The sequence below is a fragment of the Loa loa genome (genome assembly GCF_000183805.2).
Source record: "Loa loa unplaced genomic scaffold supercont3.254, whole genome shotgun sequence".
Lineage (NCBI taxonomy): Eukaryota > Metazoa > Nematoda > Chromadorea > Rhabditida > Onchocercidae > Loa > Loa loa.
In genome coordinates this window covers 25,138-40,617 of record NW_018108434.1, presented here as the reverse complement: position 1 = coordinate 40,617, position 15,480 = coordinate 25,138, and the positions used below count along the sequence as shown (strand labels likewise).

The following is a 15,480-nucleotide window of genomic DNA, read 5'->3' as shown; positions in this document are numbered from 1 at the left end:
AATGACGATGACAGCTTAATATTTACAAAAGGGTAAATATCTCCATTGATGACGGACTATGGAAGCTATTAGTCTGAGTTGTGTGTTAATGTGCAAGCTAAAGGCACTGTATAAACATTACTAATACACATCTGGCTGGTTCTACGCGTGTATGTTTATGTGCATGCGCGTCGCGCTGTTACTGTCTGTATATGTGTGTGTGCGTGTATGTATATATGTGTATGTGTATGTACGTGTATGTGTGTGTACGTGGTATGTACGTATGTGTGTGTTTTTGTGTGTGCATATGCAGTGTATGCATGCGCCCTTCACCTGATTGTTTGATTGTCACTTATTCAGGGAGGGACCAACTTCGTCCATAGTCCCGTCCTAAAATCATCGTATAAAAGTTAAGATAACCCACACCTTTCAAGAAGGGTTTTATATTTTGTAGTTTCAGAATTATGGTTGGATGAGTATTCTCAATTTTTCTAACCGAAATAGTTCCAAATTAAATTTCATTCACCTTTGAATTCACAAAGCATATGACTCATTTGGTTCCATTTCACAACCAGCCGGCAGAAGATGAAATGTTATCATTAAATAAAACTTTCAACATTATCTTAAATCTATGATTTGTTAAGTATCCCATAAATTTCACCGTCGATGAAACTCGCTTAGTGCAACAAGATTTTATTGTACTTAAATCTTCCTCTCTGGTGTTGAAAAATTGTGCTACTGAAGTTCGGTGTTGGGTTGTTTGTTCTTCTCAACTGGTGTTTCCAAGGTTAAAAGATGTATTGAGCACACCTGGTTGCAATATGTGAATTTCAGCACGTTATTCTCAATTCATTCCCTTCCTTTTGGTTATAGCGATCAAATCCATTGTTTCTTGCAAAGTGATAACGATAACGATAAGTACCTATTCAATTCTAACATATAGTTCTTAGAAAAAGCTCCACTTCCCTACAACTCTATCAGAATCTGGCGCTGAAATTTCAAAATTTAATTCAAAAAATGTCTGGAAGGCGGTCGAAAGTTAGTATAACTTAAAATTAAATAAAAGTTAAATATAATGATGATGATGGTCATGATGATTACGACAAATGGCCTAAGCAATGGAATGTTATTACGCAACAAAAACATATATCCCATATATTTGCATCCGATGAGAAATAAGCTAAAAAAAGTAAATTGGAAAAAATATTACCGCTCTCCTTCCATTTCCAATACGTTTCGAAAATTTCGTGGAATAGTAACTAAGGAACTATTCTTAATTGACAGTGTAACAATTCACTTTCTTTAAGAGAAACATACAAATTGAAAAAAAAAAGGAAAAGTATGAGCAATACGATTATTCCTAACTGTTAAACCTAAGAATCGAACTAGTCGATTATGAGTCGGTGCTCAGATGTGATAGATGAAAGAAAGGATTTGTATTATAGCAATTAAACATTTTCGTCTATGTAAGTCAACTTGAATAACTTTTTAAAGACTGATATTTCAAGGAAGATATAATTACAACATTTGATGCAAAATATACAATGAAATCAAATTGCTCGGCAGAAAAGGGATAGGGAAGTTTATGTGTTATAATTAGCAAATAATTATACATTTCACCATACCTTCTTCTCTACCAATTTCCGTACACAACCGTATGTGATGATAATAATAAGACGTACAGAATTGCCAGAAACAGTGATTATGCGCTATAAAAACCTCAAAAAAAAAAAAAGTCTGGACCAATAAGAGAACATGAAGGGGCGCTTTTTTAGAGTTACTCTAATGATGAAATATCCTTATCATAGATAAGATCTCTGGATAATAATCGAAAATGTAAAAGTAAAAGGTTTTCATTGTGCAAGATTTATGACTTCACTGCATTTTGGCCATGCGCAGTCATTATTAAAAGTATGACAGGTTTGATTAATCAAAGATACTTTCAAATAAAAGCGGATTTCAATAAAAGCAGCATCACATTTCAAACCATCTCTTTCACAAATACTGAAACTGTATATGGCCAAAATTTCTACATTTTCTCTCTAGTCATTACTTTTAAATGTGATGGGCTAATTTTTTGAACAATTCTACTGATACAGGAATTCACACACCAGATTAAAATTACGGTCGGAACTTGTGCCACTTACTGTTGTCGTTGTCGTTACTGATGCTGCAATTGTTATTGTTGGAATGCGGCACCGAGTTTAGCCTTATACAATTTATACTAAAAAGTTTAGATTTTAATCAGCATATTTCCACTGTTTGAAATTGAAAGAAAGAAACGCGAGAATCCTCTGACATGACCGTAACAAGTTAACAGATGTAAGAAAAAATAACGCAAAATGAAGTAACGTCGTTGACCAGATTCAATAGAAGAATCATCGAGATTGCTCAATTTTCAATAAATTATTTGTGATAACAAAATATGACAGGAAAGAAGTCTAAAAAAAATATTCCTGGAGTTTGAAGCATGCAACAGCTATCAAGAGATGAATGAGACTGAAGTGAAGGAACGAAATGATGCGCTATCCATTAGAGGAAAACTCTCAACACTTAATGAAATCAAAATTAGGAGCTTAAAGCTTGAAATTTAAAAGTTATGAGTGTGGGCCCAGTTAGCAGCTATTTATAATAAAATAATTATTTATCGAAATGGCTTTAATCTTACTCATGCACCAGTAACTCCTCTAAGGTCCGAAATTACCGGATATTGGGCTGCGGTGCTAATGGTGAGAGCTTTCTATCATCATTCCTTCATTCTCCTCTCACTTGCAAATATCACGGTTACAGATCTAGCACACCTCACCTACTCTATCCGGAAGTCTAGTTAGAGCATCCTGAAATTTGGTTGAATAGGATAGCACGAACCCTGAATGGGTTTATATTTGTTAAGAGAAGGCAAATTTGGCCTAAATTGCAATCAACCGAAGCAGTCACCATAATTATTTCAAACGGCTTGTTTAGGCTTTGGCTTCGGCGGCCCTCCTTTCTCTCTTTTCAGTTAAAAGCTTCCAAACCGATTATTGCAAAAATTTTTCAATGGATCTAAAATACTTTTTCCTCTTTCTAATTCTCTATTTTACCACCAATCAAACTTAACAAACTACACTTCTCACCGAGTCTTACTTTAGCCGTGCAAGCTCCCATCGCGCCTTCTCCTTCCTTCCCTTATCTTTATTAGGCCCTAATAGCGCATTACCGTAATCTTCCATACAACTATAAACACACACATACATACAAACACATACATACACACATACACACACACATACAAACATACACACACACACACACACACATACAGCCTTGACAGACAGACACTAATGAATATGTGTCTAATTTTCTCCTAAAATTTCAAATTTGAGCACACACACAGGAAGAAATTAGCTTACTCGCTTACCACTTCGCTGCACTTCTCCGATATTAGCCGTATGAAAGGAATGAAATTGGGGATGTAAAATTGCCAAAAATTTCTTTTCCAAATATGCGCTAATAAATTCTGTGGTTTATCCAGACAATTTTAAACATAATTGTTTGGCCAATGTGAAATAATAATATGACAAGGACAGAACCGTAACCAAACACTTAATTAGCGAGCTCTTGTAGCTATGACAGAACAACAGTAAAATTAGCCAGTGCTTTATTTAAATGAATTTTGATCTTTACTTTCAAGAAATTTGACAACATACTTCATGAATAGTAAAGGCTGGAGAGTTGTGGAAACTGGTGTAACAAATAATCAAATGTTAAAGAAGCTAGAGCCAACGACTGATATCCTTTTTCATGTAAGGAGTTCCCGTACAATAGTAGCAACATCAACACGAGACACGTTACTTTGAATGATAGACAGTTCTGATAATCTGAATGCATCTTTAAATTTAGCAGCAAAAAACACTTAAAACAGAATTCCCCTTAATATAGCATTTACTTTCTTTGGTAGCCAATGATTGCACTGGTTTCATCTGTATGCAAATGAAATTCATCACCTCCAGTGCAGTACCGGGAATAGTTCGTATTTCAACCGACACCATTTCCCAACAAAGCAAAACATTGTTACTCAATAAATTTCAAACTTGAAATGGCAATAGAAAGAATCGTGAAGTTTATGATTGTATTAATGTAATTTTGCCGGAAAAGAAATAATTCTCGGAAGAAAACGCAGGATAAATCCTCTGAGAAATTGTAAGGAGAAAAAAATCATTGAAATGACCACCCTGATGTATCAGTGTCACTTCATTAGTGTCTCCTTTGTAACATGATGGGAACTTATGGTAATTGAGTGCTGCAAGGTTAACATTTCAGATTCGTCATATATAGTTACACAATAATTGCCGCGGCAGAGAGCTTCCTAACAGCGTCCCTTTTCTGTTTTTTTATAATTATAATCAAAATTGGTATTATTTGAAGATCTTACACATCACAAGCGCCTAATTTTTGGAAGAAAATTACCAAGTCAGAAATACTGACTGGAAAGTATGCAAGATTAAGGAATCCTGTTCTTAAATTGTTGTTGCCTTTTAAATTTTTCAGAATTTTACAGTTGTAGGAAATCAGAAATTTCTGTTACTTAATGAGCTTCTAGACCAACTTTTAAAAGTTGAAGTTTTGATTTGCAAATAAGTTGCTAATACCTGATTGTCTGTTGAAGAGAGATGAAAATTCATAGATAGCAAAATAAAAATATTACATTTCAGCACATTTTATGATCGTTCAGCTGCCTCCCACTTCTCCTTCAATCAAAGTGTAGACAAGTCGTTTTGTGTAATAAAATATAAATATTCCAAAAACGGAAAATTTTTATTACCGCATCTCTTTTGTATTACGGATCGAAGGCCGTAAAATACAACAATAATTATAATTCTCTGTATTTCCCAGAAGAAATAAAGAAAAAGTTTCTTTAGGTGCTATGTAAAAGAGATACGTCTAATTTATGCCTTCTACATTCCATAAAACAATAGTGACCAAGGAATGTGCTTTTATTATGCCACATGGACTCACTTTTTGTTACGCTGTACCTTCTAAGTCAAGAGAAAAAAAATCGAGTAACAGATAAGTTAAATCGTTATCACGCTGGATAACCATTGAGAGTCTAACAAGTAATCAGGTTAGATAGAATCGTTTAGCTGCTTACTCTTTCTTTTTTATAAAGATTGCCTTTTGAGTTATATAACTGAGGAGAAATGAATTCCGAGTAAAAAAGTGCTTTGAATTACAATTTAATTGGTTGCTCCTCTTCGCTTACGATAAATGAAGAAATAAAATTTACGAAAATAATGAAATGTCTAAAGTGATAGGACGTTGAACGCTGAACATTATTGTTTCATTTGAGATACTTTACCATTCCGCATGTTACACAGCAAATCGCAATAATACTGAACGTGAGCCGTCAACGCATCAGAATGCAACATATCTGTTAACCACATATCACAAGTGAACTACATACCTTTCAGAGACTAATCACTCAAGTTATAACTGCCTTGATTAGGTTGCAAGAGTGGAAGAGCTTTTACGCTTTAGCTAGAAAATGTCTTTTTGACTTATCCAAAACTTCTCTCCATCTTTTGATGCCAGGAATCCAACATTTAATCAATGTATTTTTAAAAAGCAACTTATTTCTATGCCAGTATCAATAACTATCTTCTTTCTCCCCCTTAACCCTCCTGTAGTGATTAATACAGAACAGATGTTATCGCATTTCTGGCAACTTGGTATTAGTTAGCAAATGATATTGTTCGTTTTTTTTTTAGTTTTAAAATTATTAAAAAATTTGATATGTAAAAAATATTCTGCTCGTTACCGCACGAAAATGAGCAGGAATTTTTTACAAAAGCATCCCATAAGGTAACTGAATATCAGAGAATGTTCAAGATCATTTTCAAATCTTGATCATTGATATAGTGTTAGGAAGTGTTTGTTTCTCTACACAAGAGAACTGATTTAGACTATATAAACGTAAAGACATGTCGTATCGTATGAATATCAATCAGATAGTTACCACTAATTCCATCTTCATTTAACTATCCACAATACTTGAACAACCATGATAGTAAAATGTTCATCATAACATAAAAATGCATTACTTACAATAACCACACTAATGGTTCTTTTTTTTATTTTTTGGAAGTGGAAAGGTTATGAAGATATGCAAAAAATTGTTCATTACTAAAACTCGTAAAAAATAGAAAACAATTCCCACTCTCTTATTCTATTTACAAAGAATTCTCCGGCATAAGGTAGGACTTTTGAGAGTCACTGAATTTTCTACTCGCTAATTTTATTTACATACATATCTGGTCCTTTCACAATGAAGTTTAAAGCTCAAATACTTTGAAAAGTTTATATTTGACTCCACTTGAATCTCAGAAAAAAGTAAATCTCTGGGTGGATATTTCCTGGAAAAGTGAAGTTCTCTGGTTTCTTAGTTTCTCTTTCATCCTGGCCATTTGTCTTCTGTAATGTTTTGGATTTTTGGTTTAATTAGAGGACAACCAAAACGCAGTATATCCTTAACATGTGACTCGACAGACTTGACAAGACTTGACAAACATAGGCAGAAACAGATTTTCCTATTTCCTGTCTTTCATTATAGAATGTTCGTTTACTAGCTCTACTTTTTATAAAAACTGAGTACTTTTGGAAAAATCGGCGAAATCCATTTCCTCAACATAGCATTAGTCCTTATCTCTACTCATTTCAATTGTGAAACAAATCTTTTAGTCAGGTAACATTTTGGTAAGTCTTCCTAACTTCCTAGCGGGAAAGTAGGGAAGTTATAAGACATGCTCTTTGCCGCTATGGCTGTGCCAATTAAGCGATTTGAAGTTCTTTAGTCAAGATTAGTTGTGCAATATTAGAAACATGTTAGAGGTCAAACAGAAAGCTGACCATCTGTAAAAGCTTTAACCAAAATATCGGGCACTAAAGGATCGGCAAAAAGAGATTATAATGAATTTCAGCAATAGCAACAGAAGCACTCTAAAAACAATTAAAATATTTATGAAATAACACTTCAAATATATTACCACATTAGTTAACATTCAAAATCCGAAATCACCTCTTATTAAAATGAAGAAGTGGTAAATATCAAAACAAGTTCGAGATCCTAAACAAAATGAGAACACGTTAACTCATGTTAGCTAGTAAATTTAAAAGAATACTTTGGAACTAGCGTTAAGAATCTTTTCAGAAGGCTGATGCATGGTATTCTCTGTCTGCATGTTGTCCTGAGTGAAGAGACCCTTACTGAGTACTGGATATTTTATAATTTCGATCTAGGAAGTGATTTATTTGATAGCTCAGTTCTATTTGCTTAACTCTTCCAAGTATATCGAAACGATAGCTTTTCGAGGACAATATACATCTGCACATATATTTTGAACTGTTTACATTTAATAAGTCAAAGATCAATTGAAAAAATTTTTAGATAGAGTTTGTTTTTTCACAAATTAATCGACAACAAATAAATATCCCATAGGCTAACAATTTTAGAAAAGATCTAGAGAATGTTAGAAGTATTGCAGAGAGCTGACAGATGGCATTGAAAGACAGACAGGGTTTTAATTTTTGAGCGATAGCATAAGAGCTACTACGACGACAGTAGTGCTAACGTAAGTAATCAAGCAGGATGTGCTATACTAAGAAACCAGACAGTCTCAATTACTAGAGATGATCGCTTTGTCAGGTCACTCATCCTACTCATGCTGTACTGTGGGATAAACACTGCCAGTCCTTGTGACATGAATCAATTTATAGAAAAGAGCCCGGACATTTTTGTTTATCTAAATATCTACATTAAATTCGTTTACGTCACTTAATTATGAATAAAGTAACTTAAATTAAAATCGAAAGTAACTCAGGCATCCTCATTGGACCATCGGTTGCAGTGTAGCGGTAGTTAATGCTGGATGTGGCTGTTAATTAGCGATAATTAATTTGAGTGTGTATGAGAGAGTGGGCGTGCATTTGCATGTCCACAACATGTACACACGCTCGCTGTTGCATGCACGTCTATTTAGAACTCACCAGCTGTATTTCAATTGATTAACTCGACTGGCCAAATGCTATATGGCATGAGTCAATTAAGGCACAGTATAGGGAGAGGTAGTTTAGAAGAATGCAAAATGTACTTGCAATTGTGGAATATTCAACAAAAAAATGATTTGTTATTGAATAGTTGGTTACATTTTAAGATCCTGTTGGAAGTTTAACTTGCATCAAAAGACAAAGGCTAACGTAACAGTTCAAATAATCGTGTTCGTTCTCGAGAATCATTTACAAAAATACTCATTGACGTAAAAAGTAGAAGTCAACAACGTTGTAGACAATTTTGATTTCGTGAAAATATTTTTTTCCCCAATTTTTCCACTACTGAAAATGGAGAAAATTCATTAATTTTAGATTTGGAAAACTGGTTAATTAGTTTCATTTCCTGTATATATACAACCGTGAGTACATATATAGCGGCAGCGGAAGCTTTCAAATTAATCACACGCTTTCTCTGCTTTCTCTCTCTAATTAAGAAATTATTCTCATTTTCTATTTCTACACAGCAGCTGCAAGACTAATTATAAAGAGTAATGAATTTGGAGAGCAAAAAAAGAAAAAGAATAATAAATCCTACATAAATTTGAATACATATGATGTGGCAAAGGTTTACATTCAAAACGACGTTTCACCGTGTAACTAATCACAACACGGAGGCCTTCAAAGAATACAAATAGTTTCACGACCGCTAGTTTCATACACAAATTGTGAATCAAGAAGATAGACGGATTCAATTCTTGTCTTGAGCTCGTTTTACACGTTGCACGCGGTATTTGGCTCTAATTTAAATCTACCGAAAAAAAACCATTAAAAGCTTATTAAGCTAAGTAAATAAGGAAAGAGAGCGCTATGTTGACAAGAGATTAAAGACAAAGGGACACAAAATTGAAAAATAAAGGTAACCGTTTATTTTTTTACAACTATTTTTAAAACTAAAGATATACAAGGAGTAGTTCAAGCACTTTGCTGGCCGTATAAAAAAAAATGAAAGTAGACAGACTGATGGATTTACCTGGTTGAATATCTTGTAATCTGAATTACTAATGGTTTTAACTTTGCTTACTTCCTGGTTAAACAAGTAATTAGTCGGAAACTGTAGTCTTTTGAATTTTTATGCAAATGAAAGTCGTATGGCAATGAGAGTGAACAAGAGACAAGGAAAAAACGAAGGCAAAGCAAGGTCTCCAATTATTAAATTAAAAAAGTCTCAATTATTCTAAACATATCTTAAAAGTTTTATTCGCATTTTGCATTCTGCACAAAGAAATGAGATGTTTTTACGACTTAAACATAAGTCTTCCCGAAATTCAGCTGAAAAACAACGTCTAGCTATCAGCATTTGATATGGTTCTGAAATCAACTTGGTTTCTAAATCTTTTATTATTTTTATAGTGTAGATGAATTAAACGAAATAATTTGATGGGGCAGCATGAAAATGATAGTTTTCGATAGAGATTAATGTAAAGTAAAACAATAAAAAGAAGTATGAGGAAACATATTAGCCAATTCTTGAGCGCCTCTGGTACTTTGCATGGATAATTTGAAAATTGTTGATTGGGGTCATTTCAATTAGAAAGCGAAATAAGAAATGAGTGAATGCATATACATCAGGAAGAGAATTTCTGAGTGTAATTAATACGGAGCCAATTAGGATAATGTAATTTAGTGGAGAAAAGGAAAGCAATCGTCAACTGCTGTCTCTACATACTATAGAGGTGAATGGCCTGGAATTCGTAAGTCCTTTAGTTAATATACTCTGGGATCCTTGCTTTGCTGAGCGCTACTTCTTTCAGCCGATAAGGTTAAAAATTGACCCGCCTTTCAGTTCTGTGATGATTTTTAAATCAACAAATTAGATCACGAAAGTGTATTCTAGCAAATCGATTACTTACAAACAACTTCCCATTATACAAGAGAACAAGGAGTTGTGTCTATGGACATGAATTAAACTAAAACGATGATCCAGAAATGGGTATCATTTTACAACATAAGCTTTCCAACCATTCGCTTTTCTAATACAGCAGGAGTTTAGAGGCTTTATGATAAAAGCAGATCGAATAAACATGAGAGAAGTGATCTTGCAAGTCAATTCTACCCTTTTCAAAACTATGGTTTAAGTTCACAAAATATTTCTATTCCGAATATTATTGTTGCGAAAGTCGATAAATAATAAACGGACGGTTCACTCTCATCATATTAAGATCTGGAAAAAAAAAGGGAAATCTTTGTAAGATACGTAGGTTTGGATTTAAGCTATTTTTGATAATACCGCCAAAGCGGTATTATCAAAAATATACTCTCTTTGACAAATGTTATCAGTGAAGAAAAAAACAAAACAAACTTTCAGTGGGAAAAATTACGATTGATCTACCATACATTAATAAAAAATGTGTTGAACAAAACATAATTTCAAAGTAGTCTTAAAAATGTCTCCAAAAATTGACCTTGTCACAAACATGAATAGTAAGTTGAGCCGAAGACAGTATATCTAAGACAAAGCATAAAGCTAAGAAAACATTTGATCTTGAGCTAACTAATAAAAGCATGACCAGATTAACAACCTAACTAACAAATGGATTGAACTTGTTGCACATGTCGCACTAAATGACTGAAGAATGTTGATGATTATCACTTACAAACAAACGATTGCAAAGGTCAGAAGTCGATTACTTACATATTAGCCTTCGATAATTGAAATCACTAACAAAATAAGAAATTTTTGGGTGAAATATTACAGAGGGAAGAAATTCTTCATTGTATGGAAGAAAAAGAAAGGAAGTAAGGAAGGGAAAGCTTGAACAAAATGATGAAGTTATATGGAAGGGAATGAGATAGTGAAGAGGATTGAAATGTATATGTATTCAATGAAATTAACTGCTTGCACTACTTTTGTGGGTTAGAGGTCTAAAGTGTATACATCTTTGAGTTGGAGTTTTATAGGCTTTACTTTAGCATTTCTCTCGGCAAAGATCTATTCCTGAATATGTCTAAACAACTTTAAACAGTTTGTTCCATATTACAAATTAAAATTAAAATTTGAATAAAGAATACAAGGTTTCGAGTGAAAAATTTGTTAGAAACTTTGGACATGTGCGACATCAATCTTTTAAACCGAGATGACATCCGTCCGTTTTACTGCATTCTAACTCTAAGAACTTTAGACTTGTTTGACAATTTTTATTTAGTATTTAACTTCAAATTACTTGGAATAGAATTCAAATCACATGGCGTCGAGGATGAAAATTCTTTTTTTTACACGAGTTAATGCTTCAAGAGGCTTAAAAGAAAGGTCCCAAAATATCTTTTAAGACAATGTTTTATATATCCAAATTAGATCTAATAAAATGCTAAACTGAGCACTAAAGTATACACGATATAGTCATATTTTATCAAGCATTTTCAAAAAAAATTAGAATCCAAATGAAAAATTGCTTTATGAAGAACAACCGAAAGATCGAATTTAATCGTTCCGAATGGTTGCTTGGTTGGTTTCCAGGAAACTGAAATTTTTGCTTATAAAACCAAAACTACCAGGTAGTGAGAACAACCTTTTATTCAAATAAAATATTTGTTTGTACAGACGTATGTTAAAATCTTACGTGAAAATGCGAATTTCATAAAAGTATTGCTAAACTGTTAGTGCCCAAGTACCGTGAAGACATCTATCCTAAGCGGACAAAGTGACTTTGGCAAACTTTGTCTAGAATACCTAGTTAATATAAGTTCGTGTGCCATTTTTCTCATGCTGGCTATTTCAGTAAGTATAATATACGTCGTGGAGAAGATTGAAAAAAAAAACAAAAAACTTTCTACCACTTCGGGAGGTGAGTCACAAACTATTTAAATATGAAATAAGGGTTATTATTCCAATCATACCATCCTCTACCAAACAATATTTGATGCTGAGGGCAACCTAAAATAATTTCTTAACAATTTATCTCATTAACTGGTTTAAACAGTTTGGTGCAAATCACTGATAAACACTATGATCATTAAACTTTGATAAAATCAAAAGTTGGACGGATTTTGCAGTACAAATTATATTTTTAACTCATTTTTTAGCATCATTTTCTACGGCAGAATGAAAGAGTGAAACAAAATGGCTTGCAAATAGGAATACATATATATATGTAAGTGCAATCTAAATAAACAAATTCATTTATTAATTTGGTATTGATATATACTTCATTGTGAAACTTCCTTAATAATTTATCTCAAACATTATTCGATGATTTCATTAGTGCATGCAGACGCTTAAATTTCCCCTCTTGCATAGCTTTTCCAAAACTGGCAGGTTTTTTTTCTTTAATTCAAAAGGATTTGAAAGAAGGGTATCGATCAAGAAGTTTAGTGCTTATAATTTTTTTCTCATTCCTTTTGTAAGTCGAATTACTTAAAAACTTCAGTGATTTAATCAAAAAATTCCAGTCCCGAAAAAAATCAATAACTGAAAATGTTTTTAAAAAAAATTTTTAGCTTTCAAATAGTACATTCTTCATTATTCAAAAATTATTTCGGTTCAGGTTAGGTTTTTTATTGTTATTCTTTCGCGAATGGTTTGAAAGGAGCTGGATGGAGGAAACCCGACTTGATGTTGAGGCGAAGAAATGTGAGGGAAGGCCACAAACCATAGCTTGGCAAAGATGGCGGTCATATCAAAGTGAATTTTTTTTAACCTGGACAGACAGACGTATACACTGAACAGACAGACAAACACGCACATATATATATATATATATATGTATATATTATATATGTTGGGACTGACGGATAAATGGACTAGCGGACTCAAAATTTTATAAGCAAATTATATATGTTAAAAAAGAGATTGCTTTAGAAGAATGGAGAATGAGAGCGCATTTGAATTCTTTTATACTTCCGCTCGATGTAATTTGCGATATGCTAAAATTTGATGATGCCTGTGAAATGGCTCCTCAACACTCTCTCCGTACTATAGCAGCTTTGGTGTAACAAAAGTTATAACCAGTAATTCTGAAAAGTTTGAGTTAACTAAAGATAGGGTAAGCAAAATTTACCGAAACCAATCGCAAAATATCTCAGACATTTCAAGAACAACTGAACAGCTCATCTGTTTGAAGCAATGACATTTAAGTATTATAAGCCGATAATGTGAAAACACTGGATACTTTAAATATAGGAATGTGCGACATGACTTATTCCAATGGATAAGATAATTTTAATCTGAGCAGATTGTAGTTTTCACTGATAACCTCTTGAAAGAAGCTTGAAATCTCAATGATATCCTCAAAATGTTCGGAAATCGCTGATCGCGATTTAAAACGACAGTTTCTACAATTAAAAAAGGCTACTGAAGATCACTTCTAATGTCTAATGTGATAACAAGACCGAAGCCACACCAAGATCCTCCAAGTTGTTGTAAGATGCTGGAATAGGGATTTAATGATAATTACCAGGTTACTGTTCAACAACGCATATTATTCAAGTCATGTCAACAATATGACAAAACAGCTAGAATGGATTACTGAGTGGCACGGGCCATAATAGTGACTATCTGGGCCTGAAAACGTAAAAATTAATTCTAAAGGCCTTGAAGCGATAGAGCCTTGATTTCCTTGTAATCAAAATGGAAATGACTTACTGGGACAGGGTTTTCGCTTCATGTGAAATGAGGGACCTCGAGGTCCCCTTCCCACACTGATTAAATAAATAATCAAATCAAGCTTAATCCACTCGAAGTCTTTACCCATCACTCCTCCTGCTGTTTGTACATGAAATCTTAAAATCATTTGATTCTTCTCATTTACTTTGCAGAAAGGAGAAGTCTGAGAATGGATGGACAGATCCATGGAGTGATAGGTCTTGATATAAGCCTTGGAAAGATGATGAAAGCGAAAGCACCGACAGCTTAAATAACTACTAAAAGGCTGATTAATTCGTTCTGTCCAACCCTTTTTCCGCCTCCTTCCCCCCCCTCCACAAACCTCCTTTTCTCCTCTCCAAAGCCACAAGGCAATTGAGTTGAACTAAAAAGATAAATAAATTGAAAACCACCATAAACCCCCCCCTCCCTCACCCGCTTTTCCCAGCCTTCCCCGTTCATCCACAAAGCGCAAACAATGATAACTTTACGGCACCAGCTTATTGCATGTTATTCCTTTGTGCGAATTCACTCCACAAATATGGGCGCGAATTCGAAATTTGTTGTGCGTCAGATAAATTCAGAACAAATGCGCTTAGTTTTCTTAACAAAAAGTTTCATAATCTTGAAAGATCTGCCATTTGATGTAAAAGTCAATGATATTTTCTGTCATAATGTCCTCCAAATGGAATCCTTTTAGTCTCACGAGATCTTTCCCAGTATATCTTGCTCTATCACAACCTTACTTTATCTTACCTGTCTACCTTCTCTACTATCGCTTTTTTGGTTTATTTAACCCATAAATTTCAGTCTTTTAATTATATTTCATTCACATGGACTACCAGAAAGAAGCTCAAATCCCGTTAGTTCATTTGTCAGTCTTCCAAAACCATTTGGCCAATTAAGAAAGTATTCCTGGCTTATTCGAAGCTTCCAAGTATATGTATATCTTACGATGCCGTCCAATTGCTTCTAGCATTGTGATTGCATTTACAGGACAAATTTTATGGTGGCATTCAGTGAATTGAATGTGGTGGAAATATTTATATTAAATTAACTTTAAAATGAAGGTTTTAGTAGTAGAACGTATGATTTAACAACTTCTAAAATTCCCTTCCTTTCTTCCAACATGTTAGGAAGTAATGGGATGCAGGAACTGAAGTGAGAAGGGAATAAAATGGGACGCTAATGAGACATAGGCATGCACACATTTGAACACGATTTTGGGTTCTCATTTGAATTTTCACAAAATTTTCGAGAAAGATGACAACTTCTGATGAGAGACTGGCTACAAAATGCTGAAATTCAGAGATTATCGACGACATGAGAAGAACAGATAGAGTACTGCAAGACTGGGCCTCTGTTTCATTAGCAATCAGACAAGTTTTGATTAATAATTAGGGATAGAGCGATTTATAGAATTGAATTATGTCTGCCTAGTGTGTATGTGCGGGCCTAATTTGCCCAAAATCTTCTCTCATCCGTCTTCCTTTCAAATGTCAATTGATTTAGAAAGCAGCAGAATCAAAGTTTTCCAGAATTCATGCTAGTGCTAACATTCAAGTAATTCCAATTACTTAACTTTCAGCACTAGGAGAATTCCTCATTTAATAGAAAGAGTTTAACCAACACTCAGATTAAATCATCCATACTGCAATTTAAGCACCCATCATCTGACTTATAACTAGGTTTCCAAGTCCGAAGAAAGTAAATTAACTGTTAGATTAATGGATTCTCACACATGTTATCGACCTACAAATATAACGCAAATTAAGGTTCCAAAATGTTTTCAGGTAACAAAAAGCAACTTTTTATGACACTGATCTTGAAAATGGAAC

The 15,480-nt window shown here is 33.7% G+C and overlaps 1 protein-coding gene across 1 annotated transcript; it reads right to left on the bottom strand.

The window, feature by feature from the left end:
* Positions 1-13,371: 13,371 nt before the first annotated feature.
* On the bottom strand, positions 13,372-14,104 carry LOAG_00626 (hypothetical protein; the record flags this gene model as incomplete). Its single annotated transcript, XM_003136166.1, has 3 exons — positions 13,372-13,427; positions 13,643-13,779; positions 13,986-14,104. 3 exons carry the CDS (start codon positions 14,102-14,104, stop codon positions 13,372-13,374), a joined length of 312 nt encoding a protein of 103 aa, XP_003136214.1.
* Positions 14,105-15,480: the final 1,376 nt, after the last annotated feature.